This window comes from Macaca fascicularis, chromosome 8 (assembly GCF_037993035.2).
Source record: "Macaca fascicularis isolate 582-1 chromosome 8, T2T-MFA8v1.1".
NCBI classification, from domain to species: domain Eukaryota; kingdom Metazoa; phylum Chordata; class Mammalia; order Primates; family Cercopithecidae; genus Macaca; species Macaca fascicularis.
Window position 1 is genome coordinate 108,134,724 of NC_088382.1, and position 18,790 is coordinate 108,153,513.

General features: G+C 37.4%; 1 protein-coding gene across 7 annotated transcripts in view; it reads right to left on the bottom strand.

Annotated features, from left to right (window-relative positions):
- The window catches only part of STK3 (serine/threonine kinase 3), a 331,890-nt gene that overhangs the window by 28,230 nt on the left and 284,870 nt on the right, over positions 1-18,790 (bottom strand). Inside the window, exon 11 of one of the 7 annotated variants that reach the window (XM_015455063.4) lies at positions 13,038-13,103. The exons of the other annotated variants lie outside the window; for them this stretch is intronic. Within the exon in view, the coding sequence (XP_015310549.3) occupies positions 13,047-13,103 (57 nt within the window). The 3' untranslated portion in view covers positions 13,038-13,046. The remainder of the gene's footprint in view (positions 1-13,037; positions 13,104-18,790) is intronic. 7 annotated transcript variants of the gene reach the window in all.

Sequence of the window (18,790 nt, forward strand, 5' to 3'; positions counted from 1 at the left end):
AACAGAGTAGTAAATTCAGTATATAAGTTTTCAATTTTAACTGCATCTGTGGGTCTTCATTTCCTTATGAAGACTCCTTGCCGTGTAAAATTTGTACTAAATAAATTTCTATGTTTTTCTCCTGTTGATCGATCTATGTCAATCTGATTCTCAGACCTAGCTGAAATACCCTAGAAATTGGTAAAGGTACAATTTCACCTCACCTACAACACATACGTATCATTTAAAAACATCTTTCTCAACCCCAACTCCCTAGCAGCCATGGTGCACCCTCAATGTTGTGACTGAGAATTAAGGGTTCCTGAGCTCTTCTCCTCTGCAAATCCCACTCATGGGTTCTTCACCAAATGTCCATTCGCAATTCATTCAGCCATTTCCTATCTCCTCTCCACCTGAACAGGCCACCCCTGCAGCCCTGAAATGCTTGAGGGGCTTGGGAAGCTGAAATTCTGTGGTATAAGGTTTCAATGCCTAGCCTAGCATAATCATCACATGTGGGGGTGGTCCTAATGAAGGCAAGGGAGAGGGAAGGGAAAGGACACTGAGAAAAGGCTTCAGGAGTCTGTTTTAGGGCATCTTAGCCTTGGCACTAATGAACATTTGGTGGGGTCAGGGGAATTATTGGTTGTGAGGGGCTGTCCTGTGTGTTGTAGGATGTTTAGCAGCATCCCCAGAGTCTACTCACTAGATGCCAGTAGCCTTCCCCAAGTTTGGACAACCCAAATATCTCTAGGCATTATCAAATTGTCCCTGGGGGGCAAAATCATCCCTGTTTGAGGCCAGCAGTCTACTCTAGAGTCTTGGGCATAGAGAGGTGTAGGAAGAAAATTAAACAGAGCAAAGAACCTGAATTCAGAGAGACTCTTGGGCTATGTGTGGAAGAAGCAAGTGGCTCTTGGTCACATGCTGCTCTCTGTGAACATGATTCAATGTAGCGGAAATTTGAGAGCGAGCACAAGGACAAGAGGAATGGAAGTCAGGAAGTGAGTGGAATCTGCAAGGAAGAATTCCAACCGAAATACTCTCCCCCTCACTGACGAGGTGATCCCTATGTATCTACTAAAGAGTACTCAAACTCTTTTTCTTAAGGCGCTGGTTTATAAAGGCCATCAGGAAGCAGACTGAGATTTGGGGGTGGGGTGGAAGAAGGGGAGTTGGGAGGTACAGAAGGGTTTCCCCTACCTAAACTAAGCTCGGGCTGAAGATCGATCGAGTTTGCCTCCTGAGCAGAGCAAAGAACTGAAACATGCGAGAGGGTTGCAGTGCAGCATTTTAGCCAACTTTCCCAAGGCAGATGCCTGGAGTTCTCACTGAGGAAGCGGGCAGAACCTAGAAAAATCCTTACTACTCCCCCAAGTTTGCAGAGGGACTTCAGATGACTAAAAGTAGCTGCAGGAAAGAAAAAGGATATTTTCTTTTCTGCCTAGCCATTTACAAAGTTTTTTAACTCGCAGAAAATCATCAGAGTTCTTTCAGTTTCTGAGCCTCTCAAATGAAGTGGAAATACTATAAACTCATGTCACAGAGATGTTCTGAAGATTACATGAGACCACAGATGTTAAAGGGCCTAGCACAAAGGTGGCACAGGTGGCTCCCTATCTTCTGTCTCTCCTTCATTTTTAGTTTTCTTTGGGCTCATGTACCACATGCCAACATCTGTGCCACCAGAGCTTTCTCTATCTGCTCTTATACACTATATTTACCAGCTTCTGTCGTTATCTTGTTCTGTGATTTTCCTGTCTCCCTATGTTCCTCATGAGATGGCAGTGGTACTTGCTGCTAAATACATCGAAGTCCTTTCATCACTGGTGACAAGAGTGCATGTGAAAGGTAGCAGTGGAGAAGATGCAGGAAAAAGAATGCCATAGTGAGGATGACACACTTCATCACTGTTTTACCCTTGACAGCTCTGACTGACTCCACCTGAGTGAAGACATGAAAAAATCTCTTTCTGTGTCATAGTGCAGGCGTGTAGTTTAGCAGGAAACTTGAGAGGCAGTTAAAAGATGAAGAAGCGGCCAGGCGCGGTGGCTCACACCTGCAATCCCACCATTTTTGGAGGCCGAGGCGGGCGATCATGAGGTTGGGAGTTTGAGACCAGCCTGGCCAACATGGTGAAACCCTGTCCCTACTAAAAATACAAAAATTAGCTGGGCATGGCGGCAGGTGCCTGTAATCCCAGCAACTTGGGAGACTGAGGTAGCAGAATTGCTTGAATCCGGGAGGTGGAGGTTGCAGTGAGCTAATATTGTACTATTGCACGCCAGCCTGGGCGACAGAGCAACACTCCATCTCAGGGGAGGGGAAAAAAAAAAAGATGAAGAAGTGTATCAGGAGTTCAGCTTTTGCTAACTCAGAGAAAGTTCTTAACAGACTAACTCTTTCGCAGATAATAAACTGTGGACAAAATACAAGAACCAACTACTGAATTCTCTGCAGAATGAACAAAAACACATTCTTCACCCTCCACAAGAAAACATTTACAATGTCTGGGATGTAATCCAAAATTACTTGACATACAAAGAATCTGGAAAATGCAATCTACCCCCAATGGAAAAGACAATTAACAGAAACCAACCTTGATACGACCCAGATATCAGAAATAAAAAGACTTTAAAGCAGCTATAATTACTGCTGAGGTAAGAGAAGATATGCTCACTATGGATGAAAAGAATGAGAAATCTCAGCAGAGAAACCAGAAATATAAAAACAACAACAAAAACAAATAGGAGCTTTGAAACTTGAAAAAGTCAATATCTGAAATAAAAAGCTTTCTGGATAGGCTTAATAGCAGAATGAAGATGACAAAAAAATGATTGGAAAAAGGTTAGTGAAAATTATCCAATCTGAAGAGGAGAGAGAAAAAAAATTAAAAAGACAGTGTTTCAGGACCCTCTGAAGTCCCAGAAGGTGGGGAATGGGAGAAAGTGGTGGGAAAAAACATCAGCGCAAATTACAGCTAAAAACAGTCCTAAATTTGGCAACAGACAAATTTATAAAGTCAAGAAGCTCGTGAACTGTAAAGAAGATGAAAAACAACATTAATCACAAAAATAAATGCCTAGGTTGATAGAAACCAAAAATAAAAAAGTTGTGAAAGGAGACAGAGAGAAAAACACATATACAGGGCAACAATTGGAATAATCAGACTTCTCTTTTGAAAATATGAAGTCCAGAAGACATCTGGAACAATATTTCAAACTTTCTGAGATAGGAGAAGCACACTTCACTTTAAATATAAAGGCATAGAGAGGTTAAAGTAAATGGATGTAAAAAGAACACGCAAACAGTGAATGATTATCGTACTAACACTGGAGGGGGAAGCATATCACCTGCCTAGCTGCCACAGTATGATTTCAAAAAAACTAGAACATTCACCAAGAACAAACAAACAAACAAAAAACCTCTTCAAATAGACCACGGAACTGAATTCAAACTTGTATCTGATAACAGCGATGACAGTATCTCTCTATAACAATCTTGACCAGCATATATCACCATTACTAGAGGCTACTGACAAGAAATCCAACCTTGGTATGCTGTACATGACTGTTCTCCCACCCTCCCAGTGAAATCAAGCAAAATTAATAATAGCCTACTACGTCAGAGGGACTCTTTTGGGGGAAAGTTTCAGGCTATGCTCTTGCCTCAAAATTGGCGGGGAAAACACATACACATATACATACACACAAAGCAAATATAGCAAAATGTTCAAAATTGTTGAATCTAAGTAGTAAATGTTAAGTGTTTATTGTACTATTTTTCAGCTTTTTGAATATATTAAATTTTTTTATACTGTAAAAAGAGAAAAATTAGCCAGAAGAGCTTTATTCAAAACACCTTCCCCTCCCTTTCCTCCATATTTTGATATATTCTTGGTGGGGAGGTATATCAGGATACTAATTGTATCTTTTGATACGAAAATAACTTCACATGATTCTGGTATATTTCAACCACTGCTAGAAAATCCACATGGATAAATGCTAGAATGAGGGCTAGGACTTTTTCTAGTTTGTCCATTACTGCATCTAGTATATTTTCAAGGAATAAATGTTCAATGAATAAAAAAAAAAGCTACCCTAGATGTTCAATAAAAAAGACATCTGCACCTATATGTTTACTGCAGCACAATTCACGATTGCAAAGATATGGAATTAACCTAAGTGCTCATCTACAGATAAGTGGATAAAGCAAATGTGGTATATCTGTATCATGGAATACTACTCAGCCATAAAAAGTAACATCTTTTGTAGCAACTTAAATGGAATTGGAGGCCATTATCCTAAGTGAAATAACTCAGGAATAGAAAACCAAATACTGCATGTTCTTACTCGTAAGTGGGAGCTAAGCTATGGATATGCAAAGGCATGCAGAGTGGTATAATGGACACTGGAGTCTCAGAATGGGGATGTGGGATTGAAAAAAATCACCTACTGGGTACACTGTACACTATTCGGGTGACGGGTACACTAACAGCCCAGCTTCACCATTATACAACTTACCCATGTAACCAAAAACCACTAGTATCCCTAAAGCTATGGAAATTAAAAACAAAAAACAAAACAAAACAAAAACTTGGTAAGCCTCCTAGACTTTATAATCTCAAGAATTCTCAACATTATCTGGAAAAATTGTTGGTAGGAATACTTTTGTTTGGTATTTTTTCAAGGATAGAATGATGTTTTGATAATCAGACTTCTCCTTTACTTGTCACTTAGTAACCTTCCATACTAAAAAAATTTAGTCATTGAAGTGTACCATTTATTCAACCGAAGCTAGTTGAATTCTCACATTTCTCACACTCCCCTTGAGCTGGCATCAAAGATTAACTTAAAAGGTCATGAAGGAATTCAAATTCAAGGAATTGAAATTTCCAGCATGCCCATCTTGACACTTTGAAATAAATACAAACATATCCTAATGTCACTTCATTACAGCATTCACTTTTCCAAGGAGCTCTAAAAAGAAAATAACCTGCAGGTGAATTTTTGACATGCAAGTCTTGAAGATAAAACAATGTAACATTCTTCCAGATCAGTTATATGCTTTAAAAGCATTATTTCTCCCTGAATAAAAATGAATCCGAAGGCTGTGATTCCTCAGAACAATTAAATGTTCTCAAAACAATTTTACATAGCTCATTCTAAATGTTCTTTACCAACTTTTAAATAAGAATGACAAGAGACAGTCAAATGTTTTTATGGATCTTGTGAATAAACTATGTAAAGATAAAAAATACATATACATATAAAATACAATTTGTAAATTTGTAAATGAGGGCAGGGATTAGCAAGGCCAGGATGGATAAAGACATGTTTTCTGGCATTTAGGTAACTTTGTCCCCTATGAGATGACCCTCAGCAGCTGTCTCAACGTGTGCTCAGCAGTGATTTGATTCAATGACCAATATTCAAACAGCACTCCCTTAGAGACTCTATGCATGACCTCTGACTGCTTGATGCCTAACTCTCCACATATGTCAAACAGAGAGAAGAGTAATTGCTAGCCACCTCCCAGCAATTCTAGAAGATTTAATGAGGCAGGGAGCCAGACCTCCATGGTGAGTCAATTATTCCCTGGGTAGAAGTTATGTTATTTGTGAGGTGCCGTAATTCTAAGGATAATAGAGTATTGTACAAGCATTACAAATAGGTACTTCTCGATTCCCCAAAGTGTTGACATTAAATCTTTCAGAATAATATACTCACCTAGTAACAAATGGTCTAATATTTTATAAAACAGTTTGAATTTTATGGAATGAAAGCATACAGATTTTATAATGTTGTTTCTTTTCTGATTATTAGTAAGAGAGAGAACGATCTTTTAGGACAAATGGGCTTAAAGGAATAGACAGATAAGGGTGAAGCTCTCTAACTGAATCCGGACCTATTAAAATGGCCAAGAGGTACCATGAACTATGTATTTCACTGAGCTGGGCCACGTCCAGAGTCCACTAATTTCAGCTTGCTCAAGTCAAGGCTAGGATGCTGCCGTAGTAGAAAAGATACAGATCTGCTGATGAAATGTGTTTCAATTCTTCTAAAGAAATGGGGCCCAATATTAACTTACATGATTATATAACACACATAAATAAAGGCAGTAACAAACACTTAATTTTGGATTAGTGACTGTCACAGGATCTTTATATAGTTCACACAGGATGGTCATGCTCTCATAAGTTAAAATGGAGAAAATTGATTTTTTACACCAGATTAGCCACACAATATTAATCATATAAAATGTTTCCCTGAAAGTCTTGGCATAAAAATGGGCCAATGTGTTCTGTTTTGCCTTTTTCCCCAAAGTAAATTTAGATGGGGGTGGGGAGGGAAAACTTAAGCAATCACAAATTTCAAAATCAATAAATTCAAATTGTTTTTAAGGCAGTAAATACACAGGCCTGCCAAATGCTGCAGGAAATTGATGTACAATCTGTCTGGCAGCTGGACCATGTGAAAAAATTTTAGAAAAGACCTTAAAATAACCAAGACTCTGAAGGCTCAACAAACTTTGTTTTAGTAAGACAATTTTCCTGGTCCATAAAAAAGATAAGGAAGTAAGAGGTAGGATAACCAATTTAACTTAGGGTGTGGTGAATTATCTTGGGTATCTTAAATTGGTACTTAATTTGGTCTAGGCTCAGAAGAAATGGTTTACCACGGTGATTAAGACAGCTGCTAGGTGTCATGGATTTAAATTATACCACAGAACACAGGAGTGTGTTTGAACACAGACAGGTAGGACAGTCTCCAAAAAGCTAAGAGTGCCACCTCTGTTCAGCAAAAATTAAGTCAGTTTTTTACTACCCTTTAAGAGTTGCCTCCACTGATTTGGCCTTGAACATAGACTGAATGAGAAGATTTAGTTTTCCAACATATGTGCCACCATGACTTAAAGACTTAATATAATCCACTTTATTCTAAGTCCCAAAATTTTTCAGAAAGACCAGGAAGCCATTTAAACAAAGAAAATAATTCCCTTCCTACAAAAATCGGGGGAAATACTAACCTTTGTCATTCAAAATAGTTTTAGTTTGATACCAAAGTATCCTTATTAACACTTTGAGCAGGGACACCAACGTATTTTATTTTATTGTTCACTTCGAAGTTATAAAAGTAGTCTACATTAAATGAAAAAATTCAAACAATACCAATATAAAAATGTACTAACTAGTGTAAGTTCACTTTTGACTCTGAACCCCCAGCTACCGAACTCATCAGGGAAAACTACTCCGATTTGTTGAAGCGAAGGGAGTGGAGTCTACATTAAATTAGAATACAATAGTGAAAGTTTATGGACTTTTTACATCAATATATGTACTTTCAATGTGACTAAACAATTTCACCATTTACTGTTTTTTCTTTTTCAAAGTAAATATAAAGACAGGTACCTTTGGGGAAGAAAAAAGAAAAGAAAAAAAAGTAAATATAAAGAAAACACTGGAACTAGATTTTCAATAGCGCAGTTAATAAGGATTAGAAAATACCATATATAATAGAAAATATAAGATTTAAAATTTTAAGATCCTCTTTTTATGACTTAAATATTTATATGTATAATATACATATGTACATGTGTATACATACATATATACAAACTACATATTACAGGATATAAAATACTGAGTAACAATGAATCTGATCTTTTTGGATATTCTTGAAAAAAGTAAACTTCATCATTTGATCTATCTAGAAGAATTTTATTGATGGCTCACGCCTGTAATCTCAGCAGTTTGGGAGGCTGAGGTGGGCCGATCACCTAAGGTCAGGAGTTCAAGATCAGCCTGACCAACATGGTAAAGCCCTATCTCTACTAAAAATACAAAAAATTAGCCAGGCATGGTGGTGTGTGCCTGTAATCCCAGCTACTTGGGGGGCTGAGGCAGGAGAATCACTTGAACCCAGGAAGCAGAGGTTGCAAGGTTGCAGTGAGCTGAAATTGTGCCATTGCACTCCAGCCTGGGCAAAATGAGGGAAACTGCATCTCAAAAAAAAAAAAAAAAAAAAAAAAAAGAATTTTATTTATAAATCTAATGCTTTAGTGGCAGACCAGGAGACAACCCATACACAAGTAGTCAATTTGAATTTTATCTAGAACCATTACTGTTGCCCTGAAAGCCAGATTCATTTTAGTCAACTAAATTTTATGGAGTGTGTTTTATGAACAAAATATTGTATGAAGCTCTAGAAAACAGTCAGCAGAAGACAGTCCTTCTTCTCAAAGGCTTTCCAATGCATTATCAAAAACATACATAGTCACAAGTAATTACAATTTGAAAGCAGCCCACAGAGAAAGAAATTAATTACCACTGGTGGGGCTGGAGATAGTTTAACAGAAGAGATAGGTTTAAGCTGGGTAAGATTTCAACTAGCAACACAGGAATGAAGGATGCTCGAAAATAGCACAGAAAGGCACAAGGAAATAGTACAGACAATTGTACAAGACAAAGAAGTAGGAGGTTGCCATGTACTTGTGAAGGATAATGAAGTGGTAGGGCAAGACTAGAGTTTAGGGGGCACAGAGAAGGCAGGAATAAGAAATGAGGCTGGAGAAGTAGATGGGGGCAGATTTTAGAGTCTATCAGCAATAAACCAAAAAATTTAGCATTTATATCACAGAAGTAGGGGACCATCAAAGGTTTCTCAAAGTGAATGACATGATCAGAATAATAATGCACGAGTTCAAATGGAAAAGAACAGTTAGGCAGAATACGACCCATGACAAAGCTCCAAGGAAGAGGTAATGTTGCGTAGATTTAAGGACAGTAGCAATGAAAACTGGACAAAGGAAACAGAACAAAAGACACATTCTGAAGGCAAGCTGATATAAGGAAAAGATCTTAGGCCCCAGGCTAAAGATTTGATTTCTGGCTCCTCCAACTATTTGCTTTTTGGCATTGGGCATGTTTCTTAGCTCCTTTAACATATAGTTTCCTTATCTATAAAATAGGAATAATGCACTTGCCTGTGTGGGGGGAAAAAAACTGTGAGAAAAATATAGAAAGCTGTCTAGATAATTCATGTCCACACACTTATTTATTCAACATCACATAATGACAAGAAGAATAAAATGTAGCCCCTATCTGGTTGGGGAAACAGACATACAAACAAGTAAAGTGACAATGATCTCATGTAATTGGACCTATACTAGGAGTAAGATCCAACAGCAACACAGAGGATAAGGTGTGTGTAAAGCCACTAGAGACTGTGTAAAAGTAGTGAAAGGGTTCAATGAAGTTCCATAGAGGTGATGTGTGAACCAGGCTACTCACAACTTTTAAGGTTTCTTATTTTCACATCAAATCACCAGGTCCTTCACCACATATATTATTTATTTATTTATTTATTTATTTATTTATTTATTTATTTATTATACTTTAAGTTCTAGGGTACATGTGCACCATGTGCAGGTTTGTTACATATGTATACATGTGCCATGTTGGTGTGCTGCACCCACTAACTCGTCATTAGTACACAACCCCCTAGGACACAGTGGTATCATTTGAATTCTGGAGTGTGAAAGTCCAAAGGAAATGCTGGAGGAAAAAAGGGGAGGTGAGGGGAGAGGAAGAAAGATTAGAGGACTATGAATGAATTTTAGGCAAATACCTTCTCAGGAAACAATACTTGAAAGAAAGCCAGATAATTCTTAAGATTCCCAGTGTGATACAATGTTAAGGCAGCAAAACTCAAATGAAAGAATGTAATGAGTTCCAGGTGTTGTTTAGTAGATTTTTTTTCAGTAGGTGAAGCTGAGTTGAGGTGGCTACTGTCAGTGTCAATGCCCTGTCTGAACAAGTTTTCATTTAACTTCAAGCAACAAATACATAGGCTTTTGTTTAGACTGTTTGCATATATTTGTCTACTGCTGCTAAGAGGCAAAATAACCTCTTTCTCGAGAAAGTGATATAAAACTATGTTTGCAAAAACGTTTATTTTTTAATCTTTTCATGGATCAAGTAATTTTATCTAATTTATTCAACAAATATTTATTGAATAGTTACTGTGCATAAGGTCCAGTGGAGAATATGAGAGCATATAATATGATATAGATTTTATCACCAAGAAGGTCTGAGTATCATAAGTTCACTATAAAGTAGAAGGTAATAAATTCAATGAGAAGTATACAGACAAAGTGTCACACAGTATAAAGGAAGGAGATTACTTTGAGCTGGGAGGATAAGGATTTGGCACTGGCATTAGGACAGAGGGGACTAGGTTGTGTTACTCATGTGACAAACACTTACTGAGCACATACAATGTGCATGCACTTACCTAAATGCAATGAGACTCTGAGGTGATTTAGTCCAATTCCTTCACTTAATTCACCAGAAAATGAAAACTCAGAAACTTAAATAGCTAATTCAAGGCCAAGATGCAATTTGAATTGATATTTCCAGTCTGCAAGTCCAGTAATTTCTACCAGCTACCCTGTCTCCTCCAAAACTCTCAGTCTGAATTTTTTGTCATGTACAATCATTATTTCAAAAGGCATTCCATTCTACTAAAAAATTAATTTGTTATAAAATGTGCTTTCCAACATTTAGTTAAAAGTTGCCTTCATTTTTTTTTTTTTTTTGAGACAGAGTCTCGCTGTGTCTCCCAGACTGGAGTGCAGTGGTGTGATCTCGGCTCACTGCAAGCTCCGCCTCCCGGGTTCACGCCATTCTCCTGCCTCAGCCTCCCGAGTAGCTGGGACTACAGGCGCCCGCCACCTCGCCCGGCTAATTTTTTGTATTTTTAGTAGAGACGGGGTTTCACCATGTTAGCCAGGATGGTCTTGATCTCCTGACCTCGTGATCCACCCGCCTCGGCCTCCCAAAGTGCTGGGATTAGAGGCGTGAGCCACCACGCCCGGCCAAAAGTTGCCTTTATTTTTAACTAAAAATGAAGTGGCTCCAGTGGCTCTCCCTGGAGTTACAGAGAACAAATATAATCCTGTGGCCATGTGGCCATCCTTCACATATATGAAGACAATCCTCATGTCCCCCACTCTAGTAGGGACTCAGTAATCACTATAGCTGGGGAATAAGCTCTGGAGTTAGACAGGCCTGAATTTGAATCTCAGTGTCAACATTCACTTGGTGTGTGATCATGAGCCAAGTTACTTAATTTAGATAATCTGTATGTTTATTTAGACAATGGGAATGTTTATGTCCTTCATGCCTCCCATTCAGTGTAATGGCTAATAACTATGACCAAAAATTGGCACAACTTTTGGTGTAACTGTCAGAACACTAGAATTTCTCTACACACATTAGCTGGCACTGAATCACAAGGGGAAAAATTGCAAAACCGAAAAAGATGGCAGCACCTGTCTTTTTCTCCCACTTCTCTTCCTCTCTGGCATAACCAGTCAGTGAGTGACAGCTGTGAAATACTAGAGACTGGGCGATATGGCTTTTCCAGATAACCTGTGCAGAATGGTGAAGCATGGCTTCATCAAATGACCTGTGCTGATAGAGCTGCTGGCAAAAGTGCAGTCATTTTATTGAGATAAAACATTGAAAATAATTTTCCTAAAATAAGGCACAAATGTTTTAATTAGAAAAAAAATGTCCTTGAGAGTGGGATTCAGATGCAGTTTTATAACTTGTACACTGCCTTAAATGCATTAAAAGACAGACAATAGTACAAGGACTATTCTCCCTAGTGGTAATAAAACTGTTTCCTAGTTACTGGGGTAGGGTAGGAAGGGAATGAAAGGAAGAAGAGAAAATCTAGAGTTTATTCTTTTCCTACTTCTAATGTTATAAGCCAGTGGTAATGTTCAGTAGTCATAACCTCATCTGCTAGGCACTGCATCTAATTTCCCATATTTGGGTAGGTAGAAAAAAAATACATCATGTCTCAAAGAATGACATACTGACAGAAATTTAGTGACTGATACTAAAGGTAGATATGTAGCTGCAGGGTATGAGAAAGAGGAGACACTGTCCTAAAAATAACAGCAAAACTAAGATGAAAATACAGAGAAGTGGTACGGTACATTGGTAGCTATCCCCTAATATCTATCCTATCTTTCTTCCATAGAAATATTGTTTTAGCCAGGCATACAGTCATTCAGAATAAAAACAACACTTTCAGTCTCTATTGCAACTACGTGTAGCCATACGACCAAGTATTGGCCCACATTATATGGCCGTTTCTGGGCACTTTCCTCAAAAGATGGCTGGGGCATGCTCATTTCACCCCTTTCTCCAACCTGCTGCCTGGAATGGAGATGCCTCCACCTTTGACCATGAAACTGAGAGCATCATCCTAGGCATGGTGAGTGGTGAGCTGGAAGGAGTGGGGCTCTCGAAGCAGAAATTGATTTTTCCATTTTTGTTAAACAATGCTGTCAAAAAGGCCCTAAGAACTATCTTTTGCACATATCCATTTCCTTAGATTACATTCCTAGAAGTGAGTGAAAGGTTATGAAAACGTAATCTGTCATGGAACCAGAGTTAAAAAAAAAAAAGAATATGAAAACATTCTAAAGCTCCCAATACATATGGTGAAATTGTCCTTCTGAAAGTTTAAATTTACACGTTCTCTATGCCTTCCCAGCCCAATACCAGGGGTTAATTTTACCATTAATTGGTAAGAGCTCTTCTTATATTAAGGGTGTGAATACCATGTTATAAATACTTCTTCCCAATTAATTTACCTTTCAATTAGTTACTATTTTCGTTGTTGTGCAGTAACTTAAAATCCTTATGTAATAAACCTTTTTAAAAAGCGGTTTCTGCCCTTACTATTATATACTAAAAAGTCATCCCACATATCAAGATTACGTACATATCCATCTATATTTTTTCTATTACCTTTTTGCTTTCACTTAACCTTTAATGCACATGAAATTTATTTTTCCACACATTTAGCTGATTGTACCAACACCAAGATTCCACAATTCAATTATTGAATGTAATTGATACTATTGAATATAACTATTCCTAATAACTAAAAATTCCACTTTTATTTATTCTGATATCTTGAATTAGTATTATTAGACTCTTAATTATTGTGGCTTTAGAAAAAAAATTTTATACTCACGCAATTAATTCACATTATTTCTTTTTTTTTTTCCAAAAGTGTGTTTGGTTTACACCTCCAAGTGAACTTTAGAAACACATTGTCAGGTTTGGCAAAAAGAAAAAAAAAAAAGAAATTTTAACTGGAATTGTATTAATGATCAATAGAGAGCAATTGGGGTGGGGAATGCATAATTTTAAAACATTAACTCTCCCCATTATTCCCACAAATATGAGACGTTTCTCCATTTCTTAAATTGTTTTTATGTCCCTTATGTTCTATAGTTTATTTCTTATAGTTAGTTGTAGAGTTTACTTGCTTAAACTTGAGGCAAGTTTCCTTAGTTACAGATTTTTATATATATCTGTGCTATTATAAGTAGGATCTTTAAACACATACTTGTCTGTGCTGGTACAGAGGAAACACTAATTTCTGAACTTATGCTGTAATTGACTATCATCTTATTGGTATGCTTTTAATAATGCTCATAAGAGTTAGTTGATTATCTTGGGTTTTCTAGTTAGATAATTATTTTCAATTTCAAATAGTGATGATACTTCTCACTTCCTTTGCAATATTTAAACTTCATTTTCTTGTCTTACTGCATTAGACAAAACTTTCAAAACAGTATTAAATAATAGAGGTAATAGCTGACACTCTTCCCCCTTCTCCCCGACTTTACTTCTTAGGGCATTTTCCTATTTTAACCCATAAAACAGCTGCATTGTATCAGTCTTCCATCTGTTTTTACACTGGTCCCAACCCCTAATCCCTAACTATATTGTAAGTTCCTTGGAGGGAAAAACTGTGTTTCGCTAATTTTTTTTAAATCACTGTAGCATCCAGTACAGTGTCTGGCACAGAGAAAATAAATCACTAAATGGATGGTTCTCAAAACTGGGAGTCACTAGAATTACACAGCAGCTTTTTAAAAAAACCAACTGCAAGTTTCAGAAACCATTTACAAGCCAGAAATTCCCTGTTCATGGGGGTGCGAATCTAGATATGTTCAAAGCTTCTGAGGTGATTCTGATGGCCCACAGGTTTAAAAACCACTAGTCTAATATTTTTATCACTCCTGGAGATTCTGTTTCAGAGTCAGGGGCCTGATTTTCAGCAAATCTTCCTGAGATGATTCAGATAGAGGCAGGTTTGGAAACTATTGGGTTAGACATTAATTCAAGGAAGGCATCAGAGTTTTATTTGTTTCCTTTATATTGTATGTATTTTATATTTTTTACTTACAAAAGCAAAAAAGATAGCAAGATATATAAAGAAAAGGCTAACCTCTCCTACCTCTATCTTCTAAAAGTAGCTATTTATTACTGCCTAATGGTATCCTTCCATCCCTCTTTTCTTGCTTACATAAAATAAACACAAGAGAGACAGAGAGAGACACACACACACACACAGAGAGAGAGAGAGAGAATTATTTCTGTTTTCATTAAAACAAAATAATCAGACACTCATTTTGTAATTTGGTAGTATTTAAAAAAATGTTATTTCAAATAACGATGAAACCAATGTCTGTTTTCTTGTCTATACAGACTTAAATTTAGCAATGAGTATACACACATTTTCATTTCATTTTTAATTCTTTAGCAGGTATAGGAACAGTTTGGGAAGATTCACCTAGGAAATTCTTTTTTTTTTTTGCTGGGGCGGGGGCGGGGGCGGGAACAAAATCTCACTCTGTAACCCAGGTTAGAGTGCAGTGGCACAATCTCAGCTCACTGCAACCTCCACCTCCCGGGTTCAAGCAATTCTCCTGCCTCAGCCTCCTGAGTAGCTGGAATTATAGGCGTGTGCCACTGCACCTGGCTAATTTTTTTAGTAGAGATGGGGTTTCACCATGTTGGCCAGGCTGGTCTTGAACTCCCAACCTCATCACCTAGGAAATTCTAAAACTATCAGTTAATATACCAAGGGATATGGGTTCATAGGTCAAACAGCGTCTTAAAAACCAGGAAGACAGTATTAATACAGGAAGGCTAAAAATGACATATAAAGCCTTCTTTTCTATACTTATAATAAAGTAATTAAAAACTAAAAAAAGAAATCCTTTTATAAATGTTACTTATGCTTAGCTATTACTCATTTTTTAGATAAAACCTATTTTTTAATACAAAAGCAAAACTAAGGCACAACTGATCTCCACTTACATGCTTTAACAAAACATAAAAGGCAGCACTCAAATGTACGCCAGAAATAAAACTTCTAAAATAGAACTACTAATAAAAGGAATGTAAATTACTAGCTAAGACAGAAACATCATATTTTAGAAGACTAAGCCATGATTTTGGTGAAATCAGTAAGTTATTCATTTGTTATTATTAAATTTTCATAAAGCATCTCCAAAAAGCTCAATGACACACACTAATAATTGTTAAATAGTGCAAATGAATACTTCTAAATTCTCCAGTACTGAAAATTAGCAGACAGCGTGGGAGTTGCAGAGAACAATGAGAGAGAGAAGTAAAAACAAAGCAAGAAGTAAAATATGACATCTTAAATTAAGTTGCAATTTCTGATTTGCTCCATAAGGATCTTTCTGGGCAGGCAGGATTTAAAGAATTTTAAGAGATGATGTCTTTCCGCCTGTCAGGAGTGTGTTAGAAGTATATTTAATTCTGTGAAGTTGGAATGGGAAAGAGAAAATGGGGGAGAACTAAGTTAATCTAGAAGAGGTGTGAAACTGGAGAAAGGCCTAAAAATCAAATGCAAACATGCTGAAGATAGTAATAATTTTAAAAAAGAAATAGTTTAAAGAAAGGGAACAACATTCAGTGTGGCAGTTAAAGAAGTGATCTTAAAAATAGTGTTTGGTATTTTTTTTGGCAGGAATGGAATGGATTTTATGGGTATAGAAATCAAGGAGACCTACAATGGCAGTTAAGATTTGAAATTGCTAGGTATTTGGCAAGATAACTGATAAAAAGAGAGGGGAGTAATTATCAGGTGTCACCCACACCCTGAAGGCTGCACCCAGTCTTATCCCCTAATTCCTTTGACCCAGAGTAACACTTCTCCCTTTTCCTGTCCAGATGTGGTTTCTCTACTAGTGCTCTAGGTCGCATCCCCTCCTCTTTCCTTAGGAACTTCATTCCATTGACTATCTTCAATCAATCCTCCAATTCCTGCCATTAAGTCTTTTCTTTCAGCATATAAAAATCATCAAGTACGCCAGGCATGGTGGCTCACACCCATAATTCCAGCATTTTGGGAGGCCAAGGCAGGAGGATTGCCTGAGCCCAGGAGTTTGAGACCGGCCTAGGCAACACAGTGAGACCCTAGCTCTACTTTTTTTTTTTTTTTTTTTAATTTGCCAGGCATGGTAGTGTACAACTGTAGTCCTAGCTACTTGGGAGGATGAGGTGGGAGAATCGCTTGAGCCCAGGAGGTTGAAGCTGCAGTGAACTGTGTCTGTGCCACTGCATTTCCATCCTGGTCAAAAGAGCAAGACCCTGTCTCAAAAAAAAAAAAAAAAAAAAAAAAAAAAAAAAAATCAAGTGTTTCATATCTAAAAGCAATATAAAATAAAATAAAATAAAAAGCCTCTTTAATCTTACGTTCTCCTTTAACTATTATATCTCTTCTTTTCACAAGCAACTTCTAGGAAGAAGTCTACTTCTTCCCTCCTTGATTCACTTCTCACTCTGAAGCAGTCTGGCTTTAGGCATCACCATCTCATGGAAGATGCTTCACTTAAAAACAACACTGACCTCCTAAACATCTTATCCAATCTTCGGGTTTTAGCTCTCATATGATTCGATCTTGCTGAAGCTTTTTACACATTCATCTCCTCTTTCTTGAAATGTTCTCCTCCCTCAGTATCTAAGACGTCACATTCCTTTCTCTGTTGTTGTTCCACAGGGACCCATCTCAGTCTAAAATTACTCTCCCTCTATACTGATGACTTGAACTATACCAATTAAAAAATGACTCACAATCCAGAAATCTCTAGCCCAGATCTCTGTGGAACTCCAATTCTGGTTATGTCTAAGAAGCAGCTCTTTCTGAATGTCTGACGGTACTTATATATCCAAAATGAATTCATCATATTCCACCTTAAAAAGTCACTATTCCTAAATTGAATGGATCCACCAACTGCTCTCCTCTCCTTCACCTAGTTATTCAGGTAATCTGGGATTTATCTGAGATCTTCCTTTTCTCTTACTTCCCAGATCTATTCACTAAGGACTAGAGATTCTCTCAAAACTGTCCCCTAATATCAATTTCATTGCTTTTGTTCATTTCTCATTCGGACTATGTCATATTGCAACAATTCCCTTAATGATTTCTCTACTTCCAATCTCAATTTCTTGCAATTCTATTTCAAGAGGTCAGCTCATTGTAATTTTTCAATGGCTTTCAGTTATCCATAAGCTCAACTCCCAACCTCCCTGTAAGGTATAAATGCAGCTGCCTACTCTCCAACCTCATTTCTACCACTTTCCAACTCAATTTCATGCTCTAGCAATACTGAACATGCTTTCTTATGGCTAGTCCTTCTGTAAATACCATAGCACCATTTTTTCCATTTGTCTATCTGGTACATGCTTACTCATTCTTAAGTATCTGTTTAAATGCTAACTTCTCTAACAGCATCCCTTTTCTCTCAGGTGAACTTTGGTGTTCCTTATATATACCTAATTGTAGTTTTGAAGCCTCTTCCATGAAACAATGATCTTATTGCATTATAATTGCTTGCATGGGCATCTTAACTTCTTAACTGGCTTAGATTAGGGAATTAAAATAGACATTGGCTGGGAAGAGTGGCTCACACCTGTAATTGCGGCACTTTGGCAGGCTGAGGTGGGTGGATCACTTGAGACTAGGAGTTCAAGGCTGCAGTGAGCTATAATGGTGTCACTGCACGCTAGTCTATGTGACAGACTGAGACCCTGTCTCAAAAAAAAAAAAAAGAAAGAAAAAAGACAGATTATGAAAACATTTATTGGGAGACCTAACCTATTTTTTCCTTGAGGAAACCAATCTTAAACAGTGCCAAGAAAGGCAAGCAAAAGACAGTGGATGAAGACAGTGGTGGTGATGCTGGAGAAGCCCAGGAAAACTGAAGCACAGCTACTGTGGAAGAGAGAACAGCAGAAGAAAAAACTGGAGAGACACCAGAAGCCCAATTGTGAAGGGACTGCTAAGAGAGGGTTCAGCTTTGTGCTTCCAGTCACTGATTCAAACTTTCTTCATGAATCCAACCACTAAACTAAACACCTGCTTTCTAAAAGCTGTACATTCTCATATTATGAAAGAAAATATATTTCAAATAAAACACTTTCCAGGCTTTCCAGAAGAAAAAAATCCATCCCATGTCACCCACTGTGACTAAGCATGAAGGAAACAGATTAAATTAGGGATATTTTGCCTAACATCTCCAGGCTGCATGAAATGAAAACAAATGAGAGTCAGGACTCTCAAAAGTTTCACAGTTCTAACCATCAACTCAATGTGCCAAGCAATATAGTAAATGTTCACGTTTGAAACAGGAGGAATACATTTTACCTTTTCTATCTGGGATAGAAGATTAGATTCTAATCTTTCTTGGTTTTCCATTCAGATGAGCACCTTAAGTGGGATCATATTTCTATATTACAGGTACATTTTTTTTTCTGAAAATCTGTGAATACTTAATTCAAAGGCCATGGACAGCAACCTAGAGGAGCTCTGACCATGAAAAATGTTTTATAAATAGTTCCATGTGCACTGTTCATCTGGAGTCTCACTAGAGATGGATAATGACCTTGTATTTTGTACTC